Source organism: Pagrus major, chromosome 3, assembly GCF_040436345.1.
Source record: "Pagrus major chromosome 3, Pma_NU_1.0".
In the NCBI taxonomy this organism is placed as follows: Eukaryota; Metazoa; Chordata; class Actinopteri; order Spariformes; family Sparidae; genus Pagrus; species Pagrus major.
The window spans coordinates 2,483,022-2,509,057 of NC_133217.1; the positions used below are offsets into that span (position 1 = coordinate 2,483,022).

The 26,036-nt window shown below is 42.4% G+C and overlaps 2 protein-coding genes across 8 annotated transcripts; one reads left to right on the plus strand and one right to left on the minus strand.

Annotated features, from left to right (window-relative positions):
- The first annotated feature begins 866 nt into the window (after positions 1–866).
- Positions 867–8,511, plus strand: styk1a (serine/threonine/tyrosine kinase 1a). The gene is made up of 9 exons (XM_073463192.1): positions 867–921; positions 3,607–3,822; positions 3,950–4,186; positions 4,530–4,711; positions 5,068–5,148; positions 5,462–5,676; positions 6,162–6,202; positions 7,157–7,253; positions 8,316–8,511. Exons 1-9 carry the CDS (start codon positions 867–869, stop codon positions 8,509–8,511), a joined length of 1,320 nt encoding a protein of 439 aa, XP_073319293.1.
- A 2,495-nt stretch (positions 8,512–11,006) lies between these two features.
- On the minus strand, positions 11,007–25,444 carry LOC140994122 (polyhomeotic-like protein 1). Of its 7 annotated transcripts, none has more exons than XM_073463689.1 (14): positions 25,293–25,444; positions 22,881–23,008; positions 20,396–20,512; positions 19,433–19,504; positions 19,166–19,294; positions 18,862–19,020; positions 18,684–18,765; positions 17,303–18,282; positions 16,173–16,496; positions 15,986–16,076; positions 15,027–15,114; positions 13,413–13,626; positions 12,539–12,746; positions 11,007–12,162 (listed from the first exon to the last, which is right to left on the minus strand). In XM_073463689.1, exons 2-14 carry the CDS (start codon positions 23,004–23,006, stop codon positions 12,011–12,013), a joined length of 2,742 nt encoding a protein of 913 aa, XP_073319790.1. In that variant the 5' UTR covers positions 23,007–23,008; positions 25,293–25,444; the 3' UTR covers positions 11,007–12,010. The 7 variants fall into 7 exon arrangements, with proteins under 7 accessions (XP_073319790.1, XP_073319795.1, XP_073319791.1 ...); XM_073463694.1 differs by having other exon boundaries at positions 13,413–13,608; positions 20,402–20,512; positions 22,881–23,011; XM_073463690.1 differs by having other exon boundaries at positions 20,402–20,512; positions 22,881–23,011.
- Between the last annotated feature and the right edge of the window lie 592 nt (positions 25,445–26,036).

The following is a 26,036-nucleotide window of genomic DNA, read 5'->3' on the forward strand; positions in this document are numbered from 1 at the left end:
GATAGAATACTAGTATATAAAAACGATACTTGATAACACTATCGATACCTCAGTTAACATTTGGAAAGCCTTGGGGTGAAAATCTGATCGTTGAGCTATTGTTTTTTTTTCTCGCTTTTTTGTATCGTTTTAATCACGTGGTATTAAAAAAGTATCAATACTTCTGACGACCTCAGATCCTAGACTCTCTCTGAAGCTACTAAAACATTTTTACTGACAAACAACCAACTGATCAGCTACTCGATATAAAAAGCGGGTCATTTAGCCAAAATAACAATATACCGTATGGTAAAAATAACCTGACTGATGTGACACCTTTGAAATAAATAACACTTCAAGGGGAAATTATATATCACCACGTGTGATTTGAGAAGTTTAATGGGCTGCTGAATGCCAGGTTATCCTTTCAAGGCTTTTATGGATTTTGGGTCACAGCTGAGCGACGGTAATGCTGATCTCTGCTCCACTATTATCTGTGTAACTGATAGCAGGATGACTATACACATAGAAAACAAGTCATCGAGCACTCCTTTTTATATTTGCCGTGCGAGTCGAGTCGAGATAACAAAGGTCACAGTTTATATTTGCTATGCAAGTACGGATAAAAAGGCAACAGTAAATATTTACATTATTCTCTGAAAGTTGATCGCTAATAGTCGTCATCCTTCTGGGTAAGTGCTCTGCTGTTTACTGGAAAACTTCTCTTAACGCAGTTAAACTCTGAACCAGCTCCTTCATTCAGCTACTGCTCTTGTCTACATGGAGTTATTAGAGGGGCAGATGCTCTCTCTAAGCTCAGGGGATTTAAGTTGGCTGCTGAGCAGCGGTAATGTTGATCTCGCTGTGCTCCTCTCTTCCTCTCCAGCATGTCATCCAACTCCACGGCTGATAATCTGTGTGCACCGGACGACCACCTCTGCAGTAAGGACACAACTGCTGCTCTTCATCTGTCTCTTTCTCGTCATCACTTCCTCCTCAGCACGTCTCCTCTCACATTTTCCTTTACTACTCTCCCCCTCTTCACATTCTTCCTCTCGCCTGCTAATGTCCTGTGCTTCATCTTTACGTGTTAAAAACGTCCAAGCTTCTGTATTTAGCAGCTAATATTACATCTACCTGACAACAGCTGAAGGAAAAAAACACTGTCTAAACTTAATCTTTACTCTTTCACTATTACAGATTCCTTCCTCTGTTACCTTTTGCTCAGTCTGCCTTTATTACTACCTGCCTCACATCAGCTTCTTCTTTTATTAAAAAAAAAATCAACAGGTTAATTGGTTATTTATTCTTTCTATCATCTCATTTTTTTTAGCTCTACTGTGTATTTTCATTAAAGTAAATGCAAGCAGCTACCTTGTGTATCAGCAGACAACAGCTAACTAAATGAAGAGTTTAGGTCAAAGCCATTAAGGTGAAATGAACTGAGAATGTCTCATCATATCTCATCATGTCTATTTATTTAACTATGAAACTGACGCCTACGATGATGTTGCAACATCCAGCCTCCAGATCAGTCACATGAAATACTGGAGCTCCAGGTGATTAGTGGAAACACAATGAGATGTAGTAATGGCTGCTGACTCACAGATACTGCTGAGAAGTCTTCGTCATCACACAATTAATAATCATGTTATCTAAATATGTTTCTCAACTGCCATATCAGTCTTTTGTATTACTGCATTGTGTTTTAGCTTTACCACAAATCACATGTGTGATACATCACTCACTTACGTCACTAACATCAAGTGTTCATGCAGTAAATGATTTTCTTCTCATAACTTCTCATTTAAAGTAGTTGTAGTAAAGACTTTAAGATTATTCTGTAGTTTTTGTAGGAAACAGAATAGAAGGACTTTCTATACATCCATTTTGTCTTTGTTCACAACATTTTAAACTGTCATTACCCCGACTGTATGTTTTGGGGTTTTTTTTCCCACATGAACGCAGCGATAGGTCTGAATTATCATTTTGTCACTTCATGTGTAAAGCTACCAGGAACCCGACAAAAAACAAAAACTGAATTGGGCACCTGCAAAAATACACCAGTCTGCAGTCATAATCACCCAAAATATTATCTTATACAAACCCTCAGAGAGAAGCTTAGTTAGGGCTTAGCTTAAACTAACCTCAGAGGGTTGGCTTAGGCTAAATATTTGTTCAACTATCAATAGATGTCTCAGGTTAAGAAACATGAACTTTAAACAGCCTAAAATGTCGGACTTCAATTGAGTCTTTGTGGAGGAGATGTGTTCAAAGTTCAAGCTCAAACCAAACCTTTAATGAGAATGACAAGACTTTTGATTTTCTCCGAATCCTTCACCACACCTAAGAATGTGCCACAGCCTGAACATGGTGTTCACACGGACCAGTGGCTTCACATTCCAGTTTGTTTTCTCTGAAACAACACTGGATTCACATCAGGATTTTTACAACAGGAGGTGTGTATGATGATGGATTTGATGGCTAAAAGCTAACTGTGTAGTAATGTTATTTAAAGGTGTGTTGGCCTGCACCTAGAATATTGTTTTTAAAGGAGTTGTCAGTGAAGGGTCAATATGCAGGATAGACATGATTATAAACGATAAAATGAACAAAAACAAAGTCAGTCCTGCTGAGTTTTGTGCAAATAAACCGTTCCAGTTGTGTGGAAACTCTCAGGTATCAGCTATCACGTACTGTAAGAGGTTCAGTGGCTCAACAGGGAAATGCATCTTATCAAACCATCAGCACAGTCTGCAGCTCTTATTCTCTAAAGGTCAATGCATGACTCATCCTAGCATGTCCGTCCAGTCTTACTGGCTAATTAAGGCGTAATTGCATTATGGTGACAACCTAGGAACAATGCAGCGGGATAAAACTTGTTTAGTTATCAGCCAAGTAAGGCAGAGTCAGGCAGCAATGGCATGACAATGACGATCACTTGTGATAAATGCTGTCTGCATGCCTTCTAATTATACAGATTTATTATCACAGTGACAAAAATAACACAAATAAAGACAAAAAATAGAAATTAAACAACGGGATTAAAGAGCTAGACACGTGAACAAATAAATCGGCTGTGACTGAACAGACGGTGTGAATTCCTCCAGTTTTCACTGAGAACTGATTTTACTGCTGACGTATCGGATCAGCAGATTAAAAATGTATTTTCTATTCTTTGTTACCTTGCCGGTGCCACTGTAATTAACAGATCGTATAAAAAATACCTAGAGTATTGATAGTCACAGTCTCTAAATTACAGCGTCATCGAGCTATATATCAACATATCAACACTGGCGTAAATGGAGGATGATGTAATGTCACGACAGAACATCCTGTCAACACTTGAGTGGTGCAACCTTTTTAACAGCCAGCGCGTTCATCCTGTCAAAGTGCCCTGAGCAGAGCACTGAGAACAAACCTTACAAATATGAGCTTTAACATCCCCGAGACACAAGTGAATGCAAACAATTCACAAGAGGGTTTAGGACTGGAGGACTGTCCAAACTTAAGGAGAATAAACAGCGGGTTAGAAAGTCTTCCTAATCCAACCAACTCGTAACTTTTTTCAAATAACCTGTTACTAAACCTGACATTTACACATGAACTTCTCTCTTTCTCTCTCAGTTGTAACGGAGTACGAGCAGGCGGTGATTATCGTCCCTACGCTGCTCCTCCTGGGCACCCTGGTCACCTTACTGGCCCTGTTTGTATTGAGGTATTGTCCTGGACGGAGACGGGCACGGACCACAGCCCCTCAGCGTTACCACAGCTCTTCACACACACAAAGGCAAAGCAACACACAAAGGCACAGCCACAGACATAACCTACATGGCATTGATGGTAAGCATGCATGCTTTCTGTGTCTGTTTTTCATCTTATTCTCATTATAATTAAGAACAGATACAGATGTATCACTCTGCTCTGTGTCTGTGCCTGTGTCTATCACTCTCTCTCTCTCTCTCAATAGCACCCCCAGGGATAAACCCACTGGAACATGAAGAGCTGCCAATGTCAGTTCAACAAGTGCAGCAGAATGTCAGGCCAACTCTGGCTGCAGTACCACAGATGTCCACAGAGAGGAGTCCTGGAGCCTTCAGTCAGGTCACCGCACTGCCACTGGCCTTCTCCATCAAGCCTAATGACACAGTCAGCCTCTACAGGGCCCGCATGGACAACAAGGACGTCGTCCTGAGAGTGCTGAAAGGTAAAGTCAGCTGTACACAGCCTGATCTCAAACACCTACTTACTACATGTCTGCTGAAGAAGTTTTGTTTTTAGCAACTGGGAGGTACAGGGAGGAAATGGTCTGTAACTTGTTTGCAGACACTTTTAGAGTTTTATATTTGGTTTTGTATTGGTGGAGGATTGAGGGACTTTTCAGTGACAGGCACAAAAGCCTCACATTGTGCCTCGTCAAACCAAAAATGTATGCTTAAATATTTAAAATCAAATGAGACTAACTGTGTATGAGTGAAGCAGGGTGTTCTGATGATTCTCAGTGTGAATAAAAGTTTAAAAAGTATTCTGTTGTCTAACCTCTTCCACAGAAACAGCAAACAGCCGTGACAAGCAGCACTTTTTGGGTTTTGCATCCTTCGTGTCAGGACTGGGACCGCACCCCTTCCTACCTGCACTGCTGGGTGTGGTTTCAGTGCAGCCGCCCATTATGATGGTGGTGGAGGAGCTGCAGCACAGAGACCTGTTGGGCTACCTGTGGAGATGTCGACAGGTAATGTGATCTATTAATTACCAAAAACAAAGACAGATTATTTAGAGTTTTAGAGACAGGTTTACACATGTGCTCTTCAGTGAAGGCAAACCTGAAACTGAATCTCATTTGGAGCTTAACACTGGTGATAAAAGTTATGGAAATTTAAAATGTATTTCATGTAAAAGTAAGTAAGACAGTCTGTCAATCATGTTAAAGACACTTCAAAATGTCTCCAAAACAGTGGCCCTAAGGCCATTTCAAATCTGTGACACAGAAGTGCACAGAAGGGGACTGTACGCTGCTGTAATTTATTTATTTATTTATTTTTTCCACACATTTTCCCTTTTCTTCCTCCTTTTCCTTTCTAACTGAAGGATACCTCAAGTTTAGAGTCTGCATGTGACATGACTGAGAAGAGGATCTTCACCATGGCAGCACAAGTGGCCTCTGCTCTGGTTGGTTAAACTGCTGTCTGTCTGTCTGTCTATCTCTCTAATTGTCTGTCAGCTTCTTTCCATCTCTCAGTTTTACCCAGATACCTCAATCTTAAGAGCCAAAAGACTCTGAACAGACGTTCTTACGTCAGGTTAAGTGTAAACTGTCAGGTTGAGCAAAATGACCTACAAATTACGCAAAGTATGAAAACAGTATAAACCACTTATGTCTGGTTGATGTTCGTAATTTTTGTAGCACCCTTGTAAAGCTGAATTCTAGAAAGTCTGCATTCCCAGCATCCCTCTTATCACCCCATCTTTATCCGTCTTTAAGGAGTACCTGCACAGTCAGGGCTGCATCCATGGCAACGTGGGAGCTCGCAGCGTTCTGGTTGGTGGAGATCTGACAGCAAAACTGTGGGGATTAGGCTCAGCCTACCGCAGGAGAGCACAGGCCAGTTCACCGGGGGAGGCAGAGGACATGGAGATGAGGAAGTGGCAGGCACCTGAAGTGCTGAGCAGAAGGGCCATCAGTCAGAGCAGTGATGTGTGAGTGTCCGAGCCCCCTGAAAGAATATTAAATAATGCAATGAAGATGACTGAATATAAAGCACGTCATTGAAATGTCCCAGCCAGGGTTATTGAAGAGGGAGCTTGATGTCAGAGCTTGATCCTTATCTAACGTAATTTGGATGTTGAATAACTGATCTATTTGAATTAATGTTTGATATGAATAGTTTTCACATAACAGTCCACTTCATATGCAGAGAGAAGCTTTAAACAATCATAAAACCATTCAAATCAGGTTGGGTAGTAGAGGTTCAAAGGTTTTTTGATCAGCCACTTCACATTCCTGGTTCACAATTTAGATGATGAACAATTTGTGTGTTTGAAAATCCACACAGATGTTGATTCTAGTGTCTGTCCCTAAACACTGGTACATAACGGGGGATGAAATTTGCACCTCTGCACTGTTTTCAGTTTAATCTGAGACTCTTTTATTCACATTTTGTCCTTCTTGAACCTTTTGACAGATGGTCCTTTGGTATCCTCCTCTATGAAATGGTCACACTGGGTGAGTGTTTTGACATTCTGGGTACACTTCCAAGAGACGTTGCTTATTTAATGAATCATAGAATTTGACTACACAGCATTTAAGTAAAACGTTGGAGTCTTGCTTACTGTTTCCAGAAAATAACAAATATTAAGCTCCTTTGTAGATTAGGAGAGTGCACAATACACCTATTTTCAAGTCTTTACACTGGCTTCCTGTTAGTTTTCGTATTGATTTTCAAATTGTTTTATTAGTTTATAAGACACTACATGGTCCTGCACCAGACTACATCACACAGATGCCTTTAATTCATGAGCCAGAAAGGCTGATCCACTGAGCAGAACGAAAACATTTGGTAATGCTGCTTTCAGCCTTTATGCTCTGAGGATCTGAGGAGCTGGAGATATTGATACTTTTAAATGTAAACTGAAAAACCTATTTATGTAGTCTTGCTTTTAATTTTTATACTTATTTTAATTTATTTTGTTTTTATCATAGCCCTATATTCTTTTTACTATATTTTATATAGATTTTTATTTACATTTTACTGCTATTCTTATATTATATTTTATAAACTTTTAAAATCACATTTTACATGCAATATTTTATCATTGATTTCTATTATTTCTATATTTTTATTATTTTTTTTGCCTGTTTTTATCCTTTATTCTTTATCTTTTATTATTTTAATTATTCATGTTATTACAGTTGGTGTGCATTAGTCTCTAAACCTGTTTTTATACCACTTTGAATTGCATCTGATTTGTTTGAGAGGTGCTATATAAATCAAGTTTGATTGATACATTAATTGATTAAGAGCCTCCGTGGTGGGTAAATTCTGAAAATGTGTGTTTTTGTCATTTGTCACTTTTGTCACTTTGTCATTACAGTTGTGCAGAGGCTTAAATATTTTCAGTGCACATTTGTTTAAACAAAAAGACTTCAATCTAATATAGAAATCTCCCATCTATACAGGCGACCCGCCGTTTGCTCAGCTCATGGCGACTGAACTTCTGCAGTATCTTCAAAGAGGGAATCACCTCAAACGGCCGGCGACCTGCTCCAGTTCACTGTAAGGCAAACAGCAGAAAACAGTACTTATAAAGCTGTGCATCACACAGGAAACACCCGTGTCCAGAGGTCTTTATCAGCCTCAAATTATTAAGTACCAGCACTGACCTCAATAAAAGCAGGTTTTTTTCCTTCATTTTGCTCAGCCATCTCTGGCACAGCTCACAAAAAGCAGTTAAGAGAAAGCTTTGATTTCCTGCCACTGATAACGACTCACATCTGAAAATAATTTTGACAGTTAAGATCAAATCAATTATATTTATACAGCCCAAAATCACAATCACATTGCCTCAGTAGACTTTACAATCTGTACAGTGAATAACATCGTCTGTCTTTAGACCCTCAACCTTTTAACAGCCACAGAGACAAGCGCTAATTCACTTTGTCAGATGTAGCTACCCAATATGGTTGGACCTCTCTTACCCTCACCTTCACAGAGTGATGAAATATTGTTTTTCTATCATGTTTGGGTACCAACCATAACAGGAAGTATTAAAACTGTCAAAAATGTCAGAGCTGGCCTTAATTTTTCGCTCTTGATTTGTTTACAAAATCTTTCTTTCTCCTTCTAAAGACCTCAGTGGGTCATACATGTTAACTCACACAAAGATGGCTATTGTAGGATATTACTTGACATATAATTTTGTTTAAGAGAAAAGCACAGCTCACTTTGTCCAAGTTAAGAGGAACATATAACTTAGCTAGCAGGCTAACTTTGCTAACTTCCTTCTTCCGTTTCATTGGTGTTGGTTTATTTCAGGCAAGGCAATTTAAAAAAACTTTGCTAAATACAACAACCTTTTCAAACAAAACACATTTAATCCAGATTGTCAAATAAACTTGCTCAAGAGAACTAAGTTAGCTATAATGTAAGATACGTTAAGGCTAGGTGACGGTTAGCTATGGCTAAAGCTAGTTCCAACAACTGACACAAAAGCACCTTGCTCATTAACACATCGGTAAAATATTGTAATAACCTGCTAACTACGTCTCTACACTTGATAAAGACACTGAATTCATGTAATTTTCTGCTGGGTTTAACTTGTTGTACCTGGTCTTGTAGCTACTCCATCATCAAGTCCTGCTGCCACTGGAGCCCCCAGCAACGGCTGTCAGTGTCGGAGCTGATCAGAAAACTTCGGGCGGGAGAGAAATCAGCCAATGGGAGGACAGTTGTCAGAGTGCCTGAGCCACTCAACATCGAGAAATACATGAGGGAGGCGGGATATGGAGAGGCGTACAACTATGCGATGCTCTGATTGGCTGAGAGAGGCTGTTGTCGCCGCCTATTGGCCAGTGGATTTTCCTTTGGGACCGAGAGTGAAGAATATTATGAAGAAGAACTTATATTATAATTAATTATTGTTTCTAAGACACATATTTGTTTTTATACTTGTTTGTACTGTTAGAACACTCACTTTATATTGCTGGAGTTTAATATATTGAATGTAAATATGATATATTATAATATAATGAGAGGAAGCAATGCACTTTTAACTGTAACAGAAGTCTCTGTGTGTTCACAGCCTCTCAGATGCTGACGACAGAGGTCAGGCTGTGCACTCTGCAGCAACCGGACCAGAAATACTGCACTATAAAACTCAATGTCTTCAGTAGGGACCATAAAATGATAAGGCTGAAAGCTTTAACCGCAGCTTTTTGCTTCATGACAACACAGAGATAGCATTAGCATGATGCCATGTATTCAAATGCATACTGAGCACCTCCTGCAGGGTTTGTCATTAAAAAAGTGACTCAGCCCAGCAGGATCTTCTCAAGGACTCAAGTACTGATCCAGGTCGCAAAATAGCATGTGTGGAGCCTAGAAATAGTCAACTTTAAAGGGCCAGTTCACCCCAAAATCAAAAGTACATATTTTGCCTCTTACCTGTAGTGACATTTATCCATCTAGATTGTTTTGGTGGGAGATGCAGAGTGTTTGATATATCAGCTGTAGAGATGTCTGCCTTCTCTCCAACATAATGCAACTAGATGACACACGTGGTGCTTCAGAGAGACAAGCTGACTATGCCAGCTAATGTTACAGCTCCACCAAGGATGTTTACGTCCAGCACTGTTTCGAGCCCGGGCCACTCATGAGTAGAAACGCACTTCCTTCTGTACGATGATGCGGTGCGGTTTGGTGCAAAGTAAACATTTGAAAACTCATGTAAGGCATGATCTGACTGTCTGACACGCAATATAAAATCAGAACATTATATAAAAGTTAATCACCCGTTACGTGACATTTGTGGATCAGTTTGGTTCCATTTCAGGAATAAAAGCACAGACATCACAGTTTTAAAACAGTTCCTTGATTATTTATTTGCATGATAGTATTGTTAGCCTCTCCATGTCAAACTCAGTCCCTCCAAGATTTTGCAGTTTTTCTGATTATTGCAAGCAAACACATTTTAATTCTGGAGTAGCTTCTTTATTAAAACAAGTTTCTTCTTTTTATGACAAAAAGTGCTACTTTTTGGGAAAAGTCTCAGCGGTCCGCTTGTTAACAAATGTTTACACCGGTAATCACTGCACAACTGCAACGATTCAACTAAAAATGTTCGGCTAGCATCGCTTGTAATGAAGCACAAGTGCCTTTTTTGGTTTTTACAATATACCGAGAGATCTGCGGATTTAAACACTCCAAAATCCTGGGGCGACTATGACATATAAACACACAGCTATCAACGAGATTATTATCCTTCTTGAAAGAAAATGCTGTAATTTGCCACAGTCACTAACAATAAAGCCAAAGATAGCTAGCTAGAAAGGTAAATACTGTTGGTAGTTACACGCTATGTGACAAAGCTATGAGGAAGACAGCAAGTTTCCTTGATCAAGGTAGCTACTATTCAGTCACACTTTTTGGGAAAGGCAACGGATGTCATTGCTCGAAATAACAATCGTAAAAAAGTAAGCACTAATATAAAACAAGGAATGGTATGAAAAGCAGTTAAAAAACAGACAATCCTCATCTAAACCTATCGTAGAGACTAGTGAGAAAGGCCACAAGGTTCACAGAGAGATAACATGAGAAAACTCCTACGGTAAAAAGCTTAAACAAGGCAGTCCAGCAAACAAATGTGCATTTAAATATAAAGGCAAGTTTTACACTTATTACAGTATAGTTAAAGGTTTTCTCACTCACACACACTCATCCATTCGGGTATGATTTTTTTTTCCTCCTCTCATCCATCCTAAACGTAGGTCCACACGGCTGCCAGACGACTTTTACTTCACCGATTCTCAGGTTTTTGTTCATGAACGTAGCTTTGAGATACTTCAAATTAACATCTTATCATCACATCTGCAGTTTACTTTTCATTCTTCATCTGTTTCAGCATTTTCCTTTTCAACTTTTTTTTTTTTGTCACTTCACAAAATCAAGCCCATGACGTTACCCTTCACTCACACACTTCATACTTCTGATCAGGAGCAGCTGGTTGTACCATTTGGAAAAAATTACAATTTTGAAAATTGCCTCACGGAACAAAACAGTCACAGATTTTTGCAGATTAGAGTCGTTTCAGAGTCAACAATGTGCTCTCTGTTAAAAAACTTGTAAAGGTCGGATCTCCTGGAGATACTGAGTGAAAAAACTCTGAATTGTGAAAACAGTTTGGAACAGCGTTCTGCGATAGCGTCTTATCCGCTGTTGATGTGCTCTGTATGTAGAAATCTGGTGAGAAAACTTTATGCAACGTCAGTATTTATTTTTGCCTTGCTTGACATGTGAAACACTCTCTGAACCTTGAAGGATTTGGGTTTTAATTTCAGCACCCTGTACTTTCACTGTACCCTGTAAACTGTAGAATAGGCCACTTCCAAAATAAAAAGATGCCTCATGATGCCTATTCTTACACAATGATTATAATTTTGAAAGTTTTTACATACAGAATATTAAAGTTATAAATCACATACTGTAAGTGCTTTCCTTAGAATTTACTTCTTTACAATAAAACTTCAAAATGAACTTCACTTGACTGAAGTTTTGGGTAGATTTTAATGAAATTCTGCAGGTTTCTGTCCTAATTCTGTGCAGATTGTGGCTTAAATCAGGTTGCGAGGAACATTCTTCTCAAACACAAGAAAAACAAGAATCTTGAATAAAGTTCGATGCCCAAGAAGTTGGCAAATCTTTCAAAAATACTTTTCCTGTACAGTGTGATACAATGAATGAGTGAATGGCAGAAATATTAAATGTAACATAAAATGAAACAAGATTAGCACAGCTTAAGTCAAAGCCTGTGAAAAGGGGCAGCCCTATATGTGCATAACTTAAAAAAAGTGGGAATCCTGTGCACGTACACCCTGATTATACAACACAAGTGATCTCTGCATTGAAAATACATTCAAAACCTTCATTTCTGCATTTTACAACACAGGCACAGGACTGAAATTGTGCATCCTAAAAGCAAAATGAAATCTCGGTGGAAACGTTTTCTGACTGCAGGTACTGATTTTGCACCTTTTAGGGAACATGAACCAAAATATAGTCCTGCAGTTTTTTAACTCACAGACTTGACAGATTTGCGAGGAACAATACTGTAACTGTATCATTCACACAACATGTGAAGATGTTGTCACGACGGGAACAAATCAACATCAGATTCAAGTGCTTCAAAATGCACTGTACCTCCTACATTCACCTGCTCTGGAACCAGTTCCACATCTCAACAGGGTGGAGACCAGGAGTTTGGGGTAAATGCCCAGGGCTTGACTTTGAACATGGCAGGACTTATGAAAACACTAATATCAGTCTCTCAGGTTGTTAATGTGGGCGCAGATCTTGAGGGCAGGACCGAGCTTGATGTTCATGGTGGACATGAGATGTTCCTCCTTCAGCAGCAGCAGGGCCTGACCGTCGATCTCCTGCGACAGGAACTGGGAGGCGAGCTCCTCACAGCCTGCGAAGAGGAGGAAGAGCGATGTAAACGGAGAAGGCAATATGGGGAAGGGGGACGAAACAAAGATAATGAAGAATAAAGGTGGAGCGAATCAATCTTATTATGAGCCCGACCGACATATTGGCTGACATTGGCCTCTCACAGATATATCAGTATAAACGATGCCCAACATGCACCAATATGAAAACATTCATTCCAGAGATTTAATGCAGAAAAAGGTGCTCTGAGTAATTCATAATTGTTAAATTCCCAGTAAAGTTTACTGTTTCAGTGCACTGACGGATTTCTTGTCATGTAAAAGTATCTTTGCTGCATGGACAGATAATTTCACTAGTAAGTTAATTTTTCATTAAAAACAGTGTTTCTTTCTTCCAACCTTGTAGTGAGGAAATAAACTGGGACACTTCCTCCACGCTCCACTGGCCGGGGCTCGCAGGCAGGCAGCTGGGTGCAGAGGTTTCTGTCGGGAGCGGCGGGGGCGGCTGGTGGCAGGAGGCCGAGGAGGCGGGCGAGAGGGACATGGGGTCGTCTTCATCCTCCTCTCCGCTGGACTCCTCCTCTGAATGGCTGGACTCTGAACGGCACTGTGGGGAGGAGGAGGAGAGGCGGAGGAGCCTGTGAGCAAGGCACTGGCTGTTGTTTTTTTTTCCAGAAGACACTTTAAAATTGTCATCACTGAAACAGTTCGGTAGCATCGCACAGACAGAAGGTGTGAGAGTGATTCTAGTTACGTGTGCAGCCTGCAGTGCCTTGGTGCAGCCACTAGGGGGCAGACAGGCTTAACATGAATGACTGCTGGTGATGGATCCTAAAAACACATCCTGCCTACTGTCTAAATGACTGTTTTTGTGATGATGTGTTTATGTGTAATATGTGGACGCCCTTGTTCTCACACAGACCTACAGCTGTTTTTATGGTCCTCCCAACTTTGCCACAACATTTTGAAGAAGACCCTTTTCTGTTTCAAAATGCCAATGCTTGCCTGCATAAAGCCAGATGCTTAAATGCACAATATGTAATTTCTGTCTTTTTAATTTCTGCACATTTTGCCGAGTGTTGTGTCAGGAGAACCGGGCGGACCTGCTGCTCAGCTTCTCACAGCCGGCTAGTTCTGGTAGAGTTGATCTGAATCTAAACGTTCCCTTTAGACAGACACAAACAGCCTCGCTGTCGTCGCTTACTATCTTACGGCTAATGTAAGGTGAAGTTACACAAATGTATTTGCGTATGAAAGTTCTGTTCCCGCTCACCTTGACAGGTATGGGTCTCCCCGCTATCTTTGCGCTGGCTATTTCTGAGCTCGTCCTGCGGGGAACCCTCCGCCTGGCGATCCCTCCCTCCTCGTCGGAGTTGGAGAAGTGACCGTGGCCTTGATCCTGATCCGGAGCGTGACCCTGACTTTGACCCTGCCGCACGCAGAAATGCTGCCTGAAGCTGACGTTGTACCTGGGGAACCAATACATACTGTATCGTAGACAAAGAGTGACATATACGGTACTGAAGCCAAGACGAGCAACACATACAGTTTTTATCTCTTTGCGCCATACGAGGTATACAATCCATACGCATGTAGTGGGCAAAGGGACAAATGCAAAGCAGAAGCAGAGAATGTAAAAATCATAGGCTGTTTCAAACAATGCAGACAGTGCATTGTTTACATAGTGAAACACATTAAATACAACGTACATTTTAATATGGAGCAAATTCGAAAGAGAAAAAAATTTACTGCACTGCATTTTGACATGAAAACAGACAAACGTTTACATGCCGTTTTTTGTAGAGAGAAGTGGATGAAGTGGCACTATCACAGTACGCAAACATACGTGTAAAACATGAGAACATGAAACATACATGCTGTGAAATATGCAGCTGAAGCCACCTAAGAACTCACACACTGCCGTCAAACTGTTTCCTCAATCAGTTTCTGAAAAGTCAGTTTTTTCTCATTAAAGGTGCAATATGTCAGAATTATGCCACCTGTCGAGTGCATATTCCGAGCAAATGGGGGGCAGCGTATAACCAGAGCAACCGCTAACTGCTGCTAACTGTAGCTGCCGTCAGCTAGTTAGCTCAGTTGGCTGTGCAGCTAGCAGTCCTATTAGCTGACTCTGCCTGAGCTTTAAACAGCTGATTAACATGCTAACTTTATTTAAAACCTCTGCAACAGAACACATAAACATCTTTGAAATAATGTCAACACTGTTATTTCTTCACATTCTGGTGATTATTTTAATTAAAGCAGACAAAATGTTTATTTTAAGGTTCATAAATGTATCTAGAGTTACTACTAGAACAGGTTTACATGCTTCAATGCTCAAAAACACATCACTTGTCTGAAACATGCTTTTTTTTTTATCTCCTGTGTCTTTAAGGCCCCTCCCACTGAACACCTAGTCTGCTCTGATTGGTCAGCTCACACGTGCCTGACCCAGAACCACTAACAACAACAGAGCAGCTGCGGTAAATCAATTTTTACATGATGAACATGCCACTAGGCATAAATTATGCAAATGTGTGACACGGTGATGTAATGTGATGTCACAAAGTAACAGAATTAAAGGCGGGACTGCTGACGAGGTGTTTCAGGAGCGCTGTTTTCTGCGGGAGAGAGGAGCTTCTGTTGGACCTGACCTTTACATTTTTTACTTTCAAGACCTTTTACATGCACAAGAAGCTATAAAAAGGAAAATAAACAAAAGTCCTGCTTTAATTTTTGAATGTTTGAAACTAAACTTCTGACATATTGCACCTTTGAAATGTGACAGCGATCAGGCTACAGCGGCTGCAGCTCTCAGCAGTGCAGTGTTTTTTATTTCCAACATGGCTCCCGCTGCATATATTATATTTCATGCATGTTGAAGTACCTCTTGGCACAAGACATGGAGCAGAACCTTTTGGTGCCTCTGAACTGGCTGGCGGGAGCAAAGTTTTTACAGTACTCACACTTCAGCACTGAGGGGAGAGTTTGGAGGAGAAACAGAGCAGACGGTAAACATATCATTTCTACGATTGTGTACACAAATAACTGTGTTGTACCACTATAATGTTACATTACAAAATCCTGCGAATGCACTAAAATAGCTTCGAGATCATGTTTCTTTTTCTTCGTCATAACACCACAATGAAAGAAGACGACTGTAATATTTGACTTGTTGTTGTTAAGCTGCCTTCCAGTCAAAGTCGGAGGTGGGAAATTCCAGACTGAAGAGGGCGTAATTAAAACCTCTGTGCGTTCCTGTGGCCCGGCTCGGACAAACAAGGGTCAAACAACGGTCACGTTGTTGCACAGTGTAAAGTACTGCCAGATATAATTAACATAACACAGAGTCCATATCTGTGCTCTGTTGATCATATCTGGCAAGGTTAAAGGAACAGTTTACCCAAAAGTTAACATTCAGTCATTATGTCCTCATGCTGACGGAAAGTCTGGTTAAGTTACGTAGTCCAGCGTTCTCCTAAACAACTGACGTAGCTGGGGACTTGTTTTAAATGTAAATAACAACTGATTAAAGAAAACAAAATGGCTCAAGTTGATGAAGGTTCTCGGACTTGTTTCAAGTCCAGTTGCCAACAATATAGCACTTAGGCTCCACACAGCTGATGTAATCCAAGTCTAAGCTGTGAGAAATTGTCACTTTAGCCACTAAGCTAAAATGGTTAGCACACTCCGACAACGCTGTTTTGTGGACTACAAAACTTCCCCCGACTTTCCATGATTATAAAAAGTGAGTAGATAATGACTGAATTTTAATTTTTGGGTGAACTGTTCCTTTAAGCAAATAGGCAATGTTCTACCCTGCAGCAGTAGTTTGAGAGCAGTTACCTGTCGCTGTCATGACTGTCTCTGATTGGTTAGTGTCCGGACTGTCGTTAGTTAAATCCTCACCAGTCGAGTCCTTTACTGAACCACACACCTGCGAATCAAACAGTAACAGAGTGAGAACAAAGGTTGGTGATTAATGTGTCATGCATGTGTCTCGTGCTAAAAACTACAAATCCCATGAACTCACAGGGAAAGGCTCTGCCCCTTCCTGGATGACGAAGCCCTCTATGAGGTGTGTTAGGACGTTGGGTTTCACCACAGCTTGTGGGGGAGGAGCTCTCTCCCCTTGGCCGCAGACCCCACGAGACACTGCCAGCACCGGGGAGGGAGAGGAGGAGGCCGGAGGAGGAGTACCAGAGCCCGGTGGGGAGGCGAGGGCTTCGATGGGATTGGTCGGGAGCGCTGAGGCGTGATCTCTGACTGGCTGGAGCCGTGGAGGGGAGGGGCCGTCCTCGTCATTGGCTGAATTGGAGTCTGATTTTCTTTTTAGGGAGCCGGTCAACTGTTTTCCCTGAAAGACACAAACAGTTTGAACAGATGAACAGATGAGAAGACAACAGCACAGCTGGACTAAGAGCTGGTCTTTAGGAATCGAAGGTAGCTCACTATACTCTATATTGCTGCAGCTAGCTTTGGCTGTAGCGACTATCTGCCGTTAGCAAGTACTGCATCGGGGGGAGTCACCACTGGCAACATGGCTCAGCTTGACCAGGAGACACAGCATCCTCCAGTAACATGCTTATAGGCAAGTATGTGAACAACTACATTCATGACACAGCTGTTTGTCTACCTAAGTTTATCTCCAGACTTTATGTTTGTTAAGGAAAACAGGTGCAAAATATCTCCTTTCTTGAAACTTTAGGAGTATATTTCTTTTACTTGATAGCATTAGGAGACAGCCAGGGCTAGCTGGTTAGCATGATAACCTCAGTAGATATCTCTGCAAGACAATACAGAGACATCTATGACACAACGTCAACACTACAATTCTAAATCACATGTTTGCCTCAAGGGCTTAAAAATCTGCAGAGTACTTGACACCCTCTATTTAGAAACTTCTGTTTAGATAAGAAATAAAACTTGCACTCTTGTACAGAGTAGACAGACTGAAGACAGAGAACTACAAAGTGGTAAAAAGTACTGGGAATGGATGAAATATACTAGGAAAGAAGTGAAAATGAAAGCTGTGCCAACAAAAGTCCTTTAAACCGCCTCACACTGAAAGTAAATAAACTGCTGTGAAATTAAATTTCATCTGGAAACACTTGTTCAGTGAGGAGTGATGTAATCTTCACTACATGGCAGTAATCAGCTGACCTGCGGTGTCTGACTTCCTGATGAGTCTCCGTTGGTGGTCACGCCAGCTGATGCTCCTCTCTGATCTTCTGTCACCAGGGGGAGGGAGAGGGAGGAGCGGGACATGGAGGCGGGAGGAGAGGAGACGGTGGTGGACTGGGAGGAGGCGGGGCTCGAAGCCAGGGATCCGTTCTGTGACTGTCCAGAGCTCTGATTGGCCTGCGGATGCACCTGAGAGACCTGAGCCAACGGGGGAGCCTCCTGTGGCGACTGAAGCGTCTTTAGCCCCACCCCTCTGCCCACGACCCCGCCCTCCCTGGAAGCGATGGACGCCACCATGGTGAGCAGGCTGGACGAGCTGCTGAGGACGGCGGCTCCTTCCTGGCAGCAGCTGCCCCGGGCCAGAGCCAGAGCCTGGGTGTTTCCCAGAGTGCTCTGTCTCGCACCCACGATCTGGACCGGGATGTGTGGCGGCTGGGGTGGCTGGGCGGAGCTACTGGTGGGCGGCGGGGCAGGCAGAATGGGAGGGGGGTTCCTAGAAGGCAGCTGGAGGGGCAGCCGGAGCCCCTGAAGGGTTTTAGGCTGGATGGGGATGGGTCCATTGCCGTGGCCCGATTTCTCCCCCCCGAGCGAGGTCTTCTGCAGAGGCTGCACCACCAGCGTCTGAGCGTTGACCGCCGGTTTGATGGTCGCCGTGCCAACAGGATACCCATGAGGCTGGGATGTTGCGCTGGACGTTAGGACCAGAGTGTGTGCTGTTGTGGGAGCTGTGGTTCCCGTGGTGAGAGTCCGGGTCCCGTGAAGCAGGAGCTGGGAGAGAGGGATGGAGGAGGTGGAGGACGAGGAGGAGGCACCAGAGGAGGAGGAAGGGTGGGCTTTGAGGTTGGTCGGCTGGGGGTACGTGGGGATTTTGATGTGGGGCGGCTGAGGCTGAGGCTGGCTCGGCTTCGTGGGGGACTGGTTGTTGGACTGGTGGGAGGGCTGGACCAGGGAGTAGGCAGCTGGAAGACGAGAGAATAAAAGGTTACACACCAACATTTATGACACTTTAACTGGCAGCGAAAACAAGCTGTAAACACACCACCCCATGATTATCGCCTTATAAACTCCATATGGGCACTTGTTGGCAAACAGACATATTACACATTCAGCTTTCACTTGGACTCGTGTTTCTGGCCATCTGATGAATGATACGTCCAATATTCATTTTCCTTCTCGCTCCAGTGTGAACCCATCGGTTTGTTGAGGAAGATATCCTGATTGGATCTGACTGAGAACCCGAGGACACGCTGTGGTAGCGTGTTGTCAATCAAAAGGTAGCCACGCCCTAACGCCTGCTTTATCATAAATTGGACCATATTGTACGAAATGAACATCATGCTGCGTTGAAGAAGACTCCTACCTGAGTCACTCCTCTCTGGGGCTTCAGTCTTTACACCGACGCCTTTGGTACCGGACACACCTCGCATGGCCAGATTCTGGACCTGGAGACAGGAAGAGGGAGGGGAAGCACAAACACGAAGGTCAAACTGTGGCAAGAGTCAAAATTAATACCCTCCTCCGTTCATCGTTCCACAAACCTGGTCATTATCTGATTGGCTGCTGGAAGAGGAAGTTTGTGTCACTTCCTGCTGCTGAGCCTGTGGCTGCTGGGTGACGGTTGCCACGGCAGCAGTTGCTGTGTTGCCAGGCATAAAGATGAGCTGCGAGGAGATGGGGGCCCTGAGGGAGCGGTTGACCTGCAGGACGACAGGACGGCATCAAACACAGGTGCTAAACAAATACTGCAGTCTGTGAAGTATAAGCTGCACAACAGAGGGCATACGCTGATATACTTTACATTTACATTTAATATATTCATGTCAAAGTCACAGAGAAACTCACCCTCAGGTACATTTGTCCCTGTCCCCCTGCCGTCCCACTCAGCAGCACCGACTGGCTGATTGTGGACGTTGCTGAGGCCCCTATGGGACGGCTGCTGGTTGTCGACCCTGATCCAGACGTTACGCTGGCCTGTCAGATGATAATGAGCAACTTCAGTGTGGAGAAATTATGCTGTTTTGTGTGCATTAGTCACCAGAGTCCATTGGGAGGAAATGTTAACATGTCACCACAGTGCTAGTGTGGTCTGACCATGAAGAGAGTACATACAGCTGTGGTGCTGGTGGTCTGAGAAGAGCTGCTGCTGGAGGGACTGGACTGACGACTGGCTGCCAGAGTAGCCTGGGAGGGAGAGGAGAGGAAGAGGAGGAAGAAGAAGAAGACAGAGTAGAAGGAGGAAAAGATGATAGAAGAAGAAGAAGAAGAAGAAAGACAAGAAGAGGAAGAAGAAGAAGAAGAAGAAATAAGACAAGAAGAGGAAGAGAAATAAGGAACAAGAAGAAACAAGAAGAGGAAGTTTCTGGTTTCGTTACATCCACATTACTGATGATATATTTATTTTGCCTCAATATTAACTCTCTTAAAAACTATATAAGCCCCTTAAGGAAACAACTTCTGCATAAGAGATGTTTTACATTTTTTCTCTTCATTTTTAGCCGACTGACTGCACTTTGACCTCACTTTTGTTTATTTACATTTATTATTTTGTACTGTATTTTTATTGTTTCGAGTCAAAGAAACGTTGTGGGGTCAAAACACAATAACAATGAAATCCTTATGAAATGTTCTCATGTGACTTACACACCCATAGTGTTGTGAAATAGATTAGTGCATTACAATTGTGATACCGGGATTTTTCCTCAGACTATAACTTTACCATCAAACTCTGTGATTGTCAGATAATTGTATAAATAGTCCAATAAACAAACACTGGACCACTCCAAGCTGCTGGACACTATGTGACAATGTAGAGCTGAAGGTTGATGTGAGTGGAGTAGTTAAAAATGTGGCTCTTTGTTCGAGTCACAGACTTAATATATTTTGACCACGTCCAGTCGAGCACACAGCAAATTAGATCTTGTTTGTTTTCTTGTCAGCCTGGTTTATTTGGATGATGTCATCTCATTTTGTTCTGTGTTTCCTGATTTATTAGATCAGCTGTCTGATTTATTTCCCGTCTTTTTTTTTTTTTTCTGTCTCTGCGAGGCAGTATTATGAATGACATGCACACACCTTTACCTGTTGCACAGCTGCCAGGTTCTGCAGCTGGGCGTTGTTGATCTGCTGTTGCAGCATCAGCTGCTGGAAGTACTGCGCTGCATTGGGCTGCCTCTGTAACGCCTGCAGGGCCTGGAGGGAGGAGGAGAGCAGACAAATGAGAAATCAAGGGGCAGCAAAGAAAATGGAGGAAGAGAGGAGAGAGAAGAAGGAAGAAAGGAGGACATGAAGAAGAGACAGAGAGGAAGCAAGATGGATGTACTGGAGGATGATGAACGAGACAACTCGAGAAGCAGAGATGGAGCTAACAACAAGATAAGGGTGTGGAGGTAAAAGTAGGAGACTTGGAAGATAAAGGAAGTTCAGTGGCATGAAAAATGAGAGAATAAGGAAGAGGAGAAACGAGGGCAGGGGCAGCGGAGAGGGAGGGACGCTGTAGCCGAGCGTAAAGCCGGCTGCCAGCTGCCTGATGTATGAGCAGAGGCTCGTACTGTAATAAGTTGAGGGATGAAAGCGAGCGCGGCGGGCTGGATTAGTGCGTTCAGGGTGACAAAGACAGATGGCTGTGCAGGGTGACAGAAGCCTGGGAAAATTACACAGAGCCTCCATCAACCCGGCACGACTCCATCTCTCTCTCCACCTCTCAGCTCTTCATCACTTTCCAGCCATCAGCCTAAATACACATAAATCAGAGAATATAAAGACGAACACGAGTGTCCGCCTGCTGTCGCTCGCTGTCGACACACAAACAAGCTCCGTTCACACCTCAACAACAATACAAATACTGTATGTTTGTGATGTGAAAGCTTCCAGACGACATCCAATGAGAAAATGGCAGCACTGAAACATAAACCCATAAACAAAAAGACCGACGGCACAACAATTACATTCCTTATTCGAACCTTAAATCCTCTCAGCCAGATTTTTACTACTAGAAATAATAAGCTATATTATAATGAATGCATTAATGTCATCTAATCTCATCTGGAGGAAGTAGATTTATAGTTTTAATCACTTCTTTTAATTTTACGAGAACAGCCAAAAGCTTCCTGAAGTCTCATTTTGTTAAATCGAGACCTGAATCACATTTTCGTGCGCTCTCAGATCCCCAGGCACGCAGCCTACTTGTGGTTCTTGTTCCAATGCTCCAGTTGAGAGATTTTTTTGTGAGGACATTCGTTACCTCCAGCAGGAAACGACACCGGCCGAATCTTTTTCATTTTCATTCATTGTAATAATCCTCGACTCTGCCTCTCAGCTACCGGACCATCATCCTCTGGGTGGAAGTGATGCACAGGTTGGTGTGTGGAGGGAAAGAGTAAGGCATGGCTGATCTTTACATAGAGGAAATTTAAAAAATTAAGCGAACTGCAGGAGAAGCAGGTAAAATGCGTCTCAAACGGACTTTTATGAATAAATCTCTGTGGTGTTGCAGGGATGCCCCGGCCTACACATCATATATTCTCCCTATTAAAGTCTATTTATAATAGACTTATGCAAAAATCTGATCATTATTTTTTTTTTTTTCTGCAAAAATCTGATCATTCTCACTAAAATATTTGATTAACATATGATTTTTGGTTTCAGCTGTATTCAGTAGGCTGAAAGTTGAAAAGTGAAACCTTTGACTGAGCCAGATAAAAGCTAATAAAACCATATAAAATCTACGTATGGAGTGCTGAGTTTTATTCATGTTATGTTTTGTCACATCGTCGACTTCCTTCCTCAATCCGACTCACCGTTACGTTGTATAACTAGTACACAACTCAACAAAATATTTACCAAACGTGTCATCATTTGGCGGAAGTGTCACATATCAAATGTTTAATGAGGACAGATTAACCCACGAGGGGTTGCGTCAGGACAGATATAATCTGTAGATCTCCCTGCTTATGAATAAATCTTACATCAGTCACAGGATGCAGTTGTCATCATTACTGGCAGGGCTGCACAATTTGGCGATTACTTTGACTATTGCGACGGTGATACGAGTCATGAATTTACTGGGAATTAATTTTTTTGCAGTTTAATCTCACTGCAAAAACATAAAAATGACAATGTGATTTTTGTTTTCCCGTACATCTGGAGGACATGATGTCACGGCTGGAGCATCTTATAATTGTATGTTGTGACATATTTTACCTTCATCTGAAATTACAGCCTCTGAGATCTGAATAAAATTCTGCAGCCCCTAAATTACCGGCAACACAGAAGATTAGCTGAGTCAGCACGGCACAGAGAAGTGAAAAATAAACAACATACATTTTTTATTTTATGTGTTTCACACTTTTAAAAACGTGGATTGTAATCATTGTTGCAACTTGTGAACTTTTAGGGAAGACTGAATGTGTAAACGGTAAATATTAGTACTGAGATTTAGACTTTTCTTCAGCCGAAACTCAGGAGATCGACACGCATCCGAGCAGAATGAAAGCCTGTAAACTGTAAACAAGGCTTTACCAGGCGCCCTCACACACACCACACACACACACACACCTACCTGCACGGCCTGTCTTTCATACAGCGACATGGAGTTCATCGGAGAGGGGCGGGAGCTGGTCCCAGATGCAGCGCTCCCATTGGTGGAGGCCCCCTGCTGGTTCTGCTGCTCTCCATCCGTCTCCATGGCTGCTGAGGGAGACACGGAGGAGCCGTCCATCAGTCACAACGCAAGACAGAAACACACACACACACTTCACTTACTCTGAGAGGCCAGCTGATGATAAACGGCCCGTCACTGCTCCTGACACACACACACACACACACACACACACACACACACACACACACACACACACACACACACACACACACACACACACACACACACTCTGACTCCATGTTTCACTGACGTAAACACTGACTGATGGAGTCCTGCTCACACTTTCCTTCTGACACTTCAACATCTTTGAATTTCACCGTTTTTCTGCATCACAGCTGAATAATTCAGTGTCTCACAAACTGTTTTCTCGCAGGAAAGCAAAACTGTTTCGTGCATATTACAACCTTATTACAAACGCGTTTGATGAATCATTAACCGAGTAATTGCCGTAAAAAATGTAACCAATTAAAAATGATTTTTACGAATGTACACAATGTTGAAGTGTCGGCGTTCATTTGAGGACATCTGTAACACTGGTGTACAGAAAATCACATAAAATACAAATAAAATGTGTATTATTTCACGTCAGGTGATTACAGGATCTACAATCTGTACATAAATCCAAAACAACTTCATAAATGTGTTCAGACATTAACAGGGAGGATTAAAATGCTGGATACTTGACTTTTTTTTTTTATGTCTGGTGGATTTGTGGATCACGATTTATCACCAAATGGTCTTTAACACTAATCATACCACTGATAGTGGGGCTAAAAATCTGTTTTTAAATGAAAACAGACCGACAGAGAGAAAATATGAGACAGTGGATGGAAGAGCAGGTGGGAAGATCCCACATCTGACACTTGAGACTCAAATCCATCCACAAGTCAGCGTCTGATAATAAGAGACGGACGAGGTTTATACACAGAACATACCGGAACCGGACTGATACAGGACTTTTCAAGATGATACCGATATAACTTTATATACTTAAATAAACTCTACAATGTATCGGCTGACATTAGAGTTTTACATGAACACACACAGTAAACAAACAGTACAAGAGGAGTGTCATATTTTACAAATACACTTGTCAGCGCTCTGTTGACAAACCATGTAACAGCGAGACGTGTGTCTGGTATTTCTACGATGTCTTGTGACTTTTTGGCTGACACACAAATATTGATAAACCTCTGATAAGCTAATATTGACCTGTATTTTTAAATCTGCAATTTTTTTTTTTTTTTTTTAGGGATGCACGATATGGATTTTATCAGCCGCTACCGATAACAGATAATAACCTGCTCGTGACGGCCGATACTGATAATAATTTCACATTTTTTGTATTTTAAAAATAAGTTCATAACCTGTAGTGTTTACAGCCCTGAGGGGAAACTGTGTGCAGCCGTCTGACATTATGAGCGCGACATCAGCATGTTTGTTGTTCTTCTCTGTTTATTGGCGGCTCACAAACCAACTTTAAAGGTGCATACCGCCACATACTGCGTGTAAACGCTGCACTTGTTAAGTCGACTAAAGCAATTTGGCTTTGCATTATCGGTTCTATTTATCGGCTATAATTTCCTTATCTGACCGGGCCGATGATCGTGCATCCCTACATTTTTTTTTTAACCTGGACATGAACGCATCTTAGCAGAGATAGAAGCAGAATTAAAATGATTTTCCTTCATGCAAAAGACCCGGGCTGCTGCAAACACAAATATAAATGCATAAACAAAACAAAAAAACATACAGGCTGTGTGCACAAGACTTTTTATCTTTATGTTTTATCACATTAACACAACTGTGCCCGTCTTTCAGAAACACTATTTATTTTTATTTATCTGTCATTATTATTATTATTATTATTATTATTATTATTATTATTGTTATGCTGTTCTACTTTACTCTCCTCTGCACTGACTCTGGATCTGTTTAGATCTGGTGTTGTATCCATTACATCTCAGCAGCAGTCTATCATTATTACCCCCCTCCTACACACACACACACACACACACACACACACACACACACACACACACACACACACACACACCAACCTGTCCCAGCACCAACAGTCTGCATCGACCATCACACACACACACACACACACACACACACACACACACACACACACACACACTCAGCTGGTGTTAGCCTAGCTGCTGCTCTCCTCCATGTTTCAGCCCAGTCAACACCGGAGGCTACTCCTCTTAGCATCCCGCTAACCGCTGCTGCTGTCTGGCTCGTTAACTGAGGAGGTGGAGGTGGAGGTGGAGGTGGAGGTGGAGGCTCTCGGTCCGTCCTTACCGTCACCGGTCCGGGTTTCTCAGCCTCCTCCTGCAACCGGCTGCCCGCTGCAAACCGTGTCCGGGGCCGCTGCAGGGCCTGTGCAGCCCGCTGGTGTTGCTCTGGTCTGTATTGTGTGCAGGACGCAGCAGCAGCAGCAGCAGCAGCAGTGCTTTTACTGTTTTGCATAAATTTGCAGCTGATGTGTTGTTGGAGGGCAACGCCTCCTTTTCTCCGCTGCTCTGCCTTTTCCGGCGCGACGGGATGACGGAGCAGCAGGACGGGGGGGGGGGGGGGGGAGAGGATGGAGGAGGAGGGGGGGTTCAGTCTGTGTCTGGGCCGGACCAGGTGCTTCGACACTTTGTTTGTGACCCAGATCCTGCAGGATCCTTCTGATGTCAAACCCCTGAACATCCTGACCACAGTGCAGATGCATGCAAACACGAAATGCTTCATGATTTTGATTTGTTTTATATGTGAAGCTAGAAATCACACAGCAACAATAAAGTACCAATAAAAAATATTGATCGTGATGTCCTGGAAAACCTGGAAAACCTGGAAAACAGTCATGGAAAACGAGAGAAAAAGCAGAATGTCCTGGAAAATCTTGCGCTGTCCTAAAACATTATTTAAACTCCCATAATTAGTAGTATACTGTATAGTATTATAAACATGTAGATTTTTCTTTTATATATTTATTATTGCTCCTGATTAATTAAAGTGACAACGAGGAACTTTTGTGGAGTCTAGCGCCTCCTTTGGACA

Bases quoted from the DNA above. Each gene is read 5' to 3' on its own strand.
- styk1a (XM_073463192.1), top strand. From the start codon at position 867: ATGTCATCCAACTCCACGGCTGATAATCTGTGTGCACCGGACGACCAC. The intron at 4,187-4,529 runs GTAAAGTCAGCT...CCTCTTCCACAG, and splicing joins CGTCCTGAGAGTGCTGAAAG to AAACAGCAAACAGCCGTGAC. The intron at 6,203-7,156 runs GTGAGTGTTTTG...CCATCTATACAG, and splicing joins CTATGAAATGGTCACACTGG to GCGACCCGCCGTTTGCTCAG.
- LOC140994122 (XM_073463689.1), bottom strand. From the start codon at position 23,006: ATGGAGACGGATGGAGAGCAGCAGAACCAGCAGGGGGCCTCCACCAAT. The intron at 19,295-19,432 runs GTATGTACTCTC...ATCATCTGACAG, and splicing joins AGACCACCAGCACCACAGCT to GCCAGCGTAACGTCTGGATC. The intron at 12,747-13,412 runs GTGAGCGGGAAC...TCCTCCCCACAG, and splicing joins GGAGACCCATACCTGTCAAG to TGCCGTTCAGAGTCCAGCCA.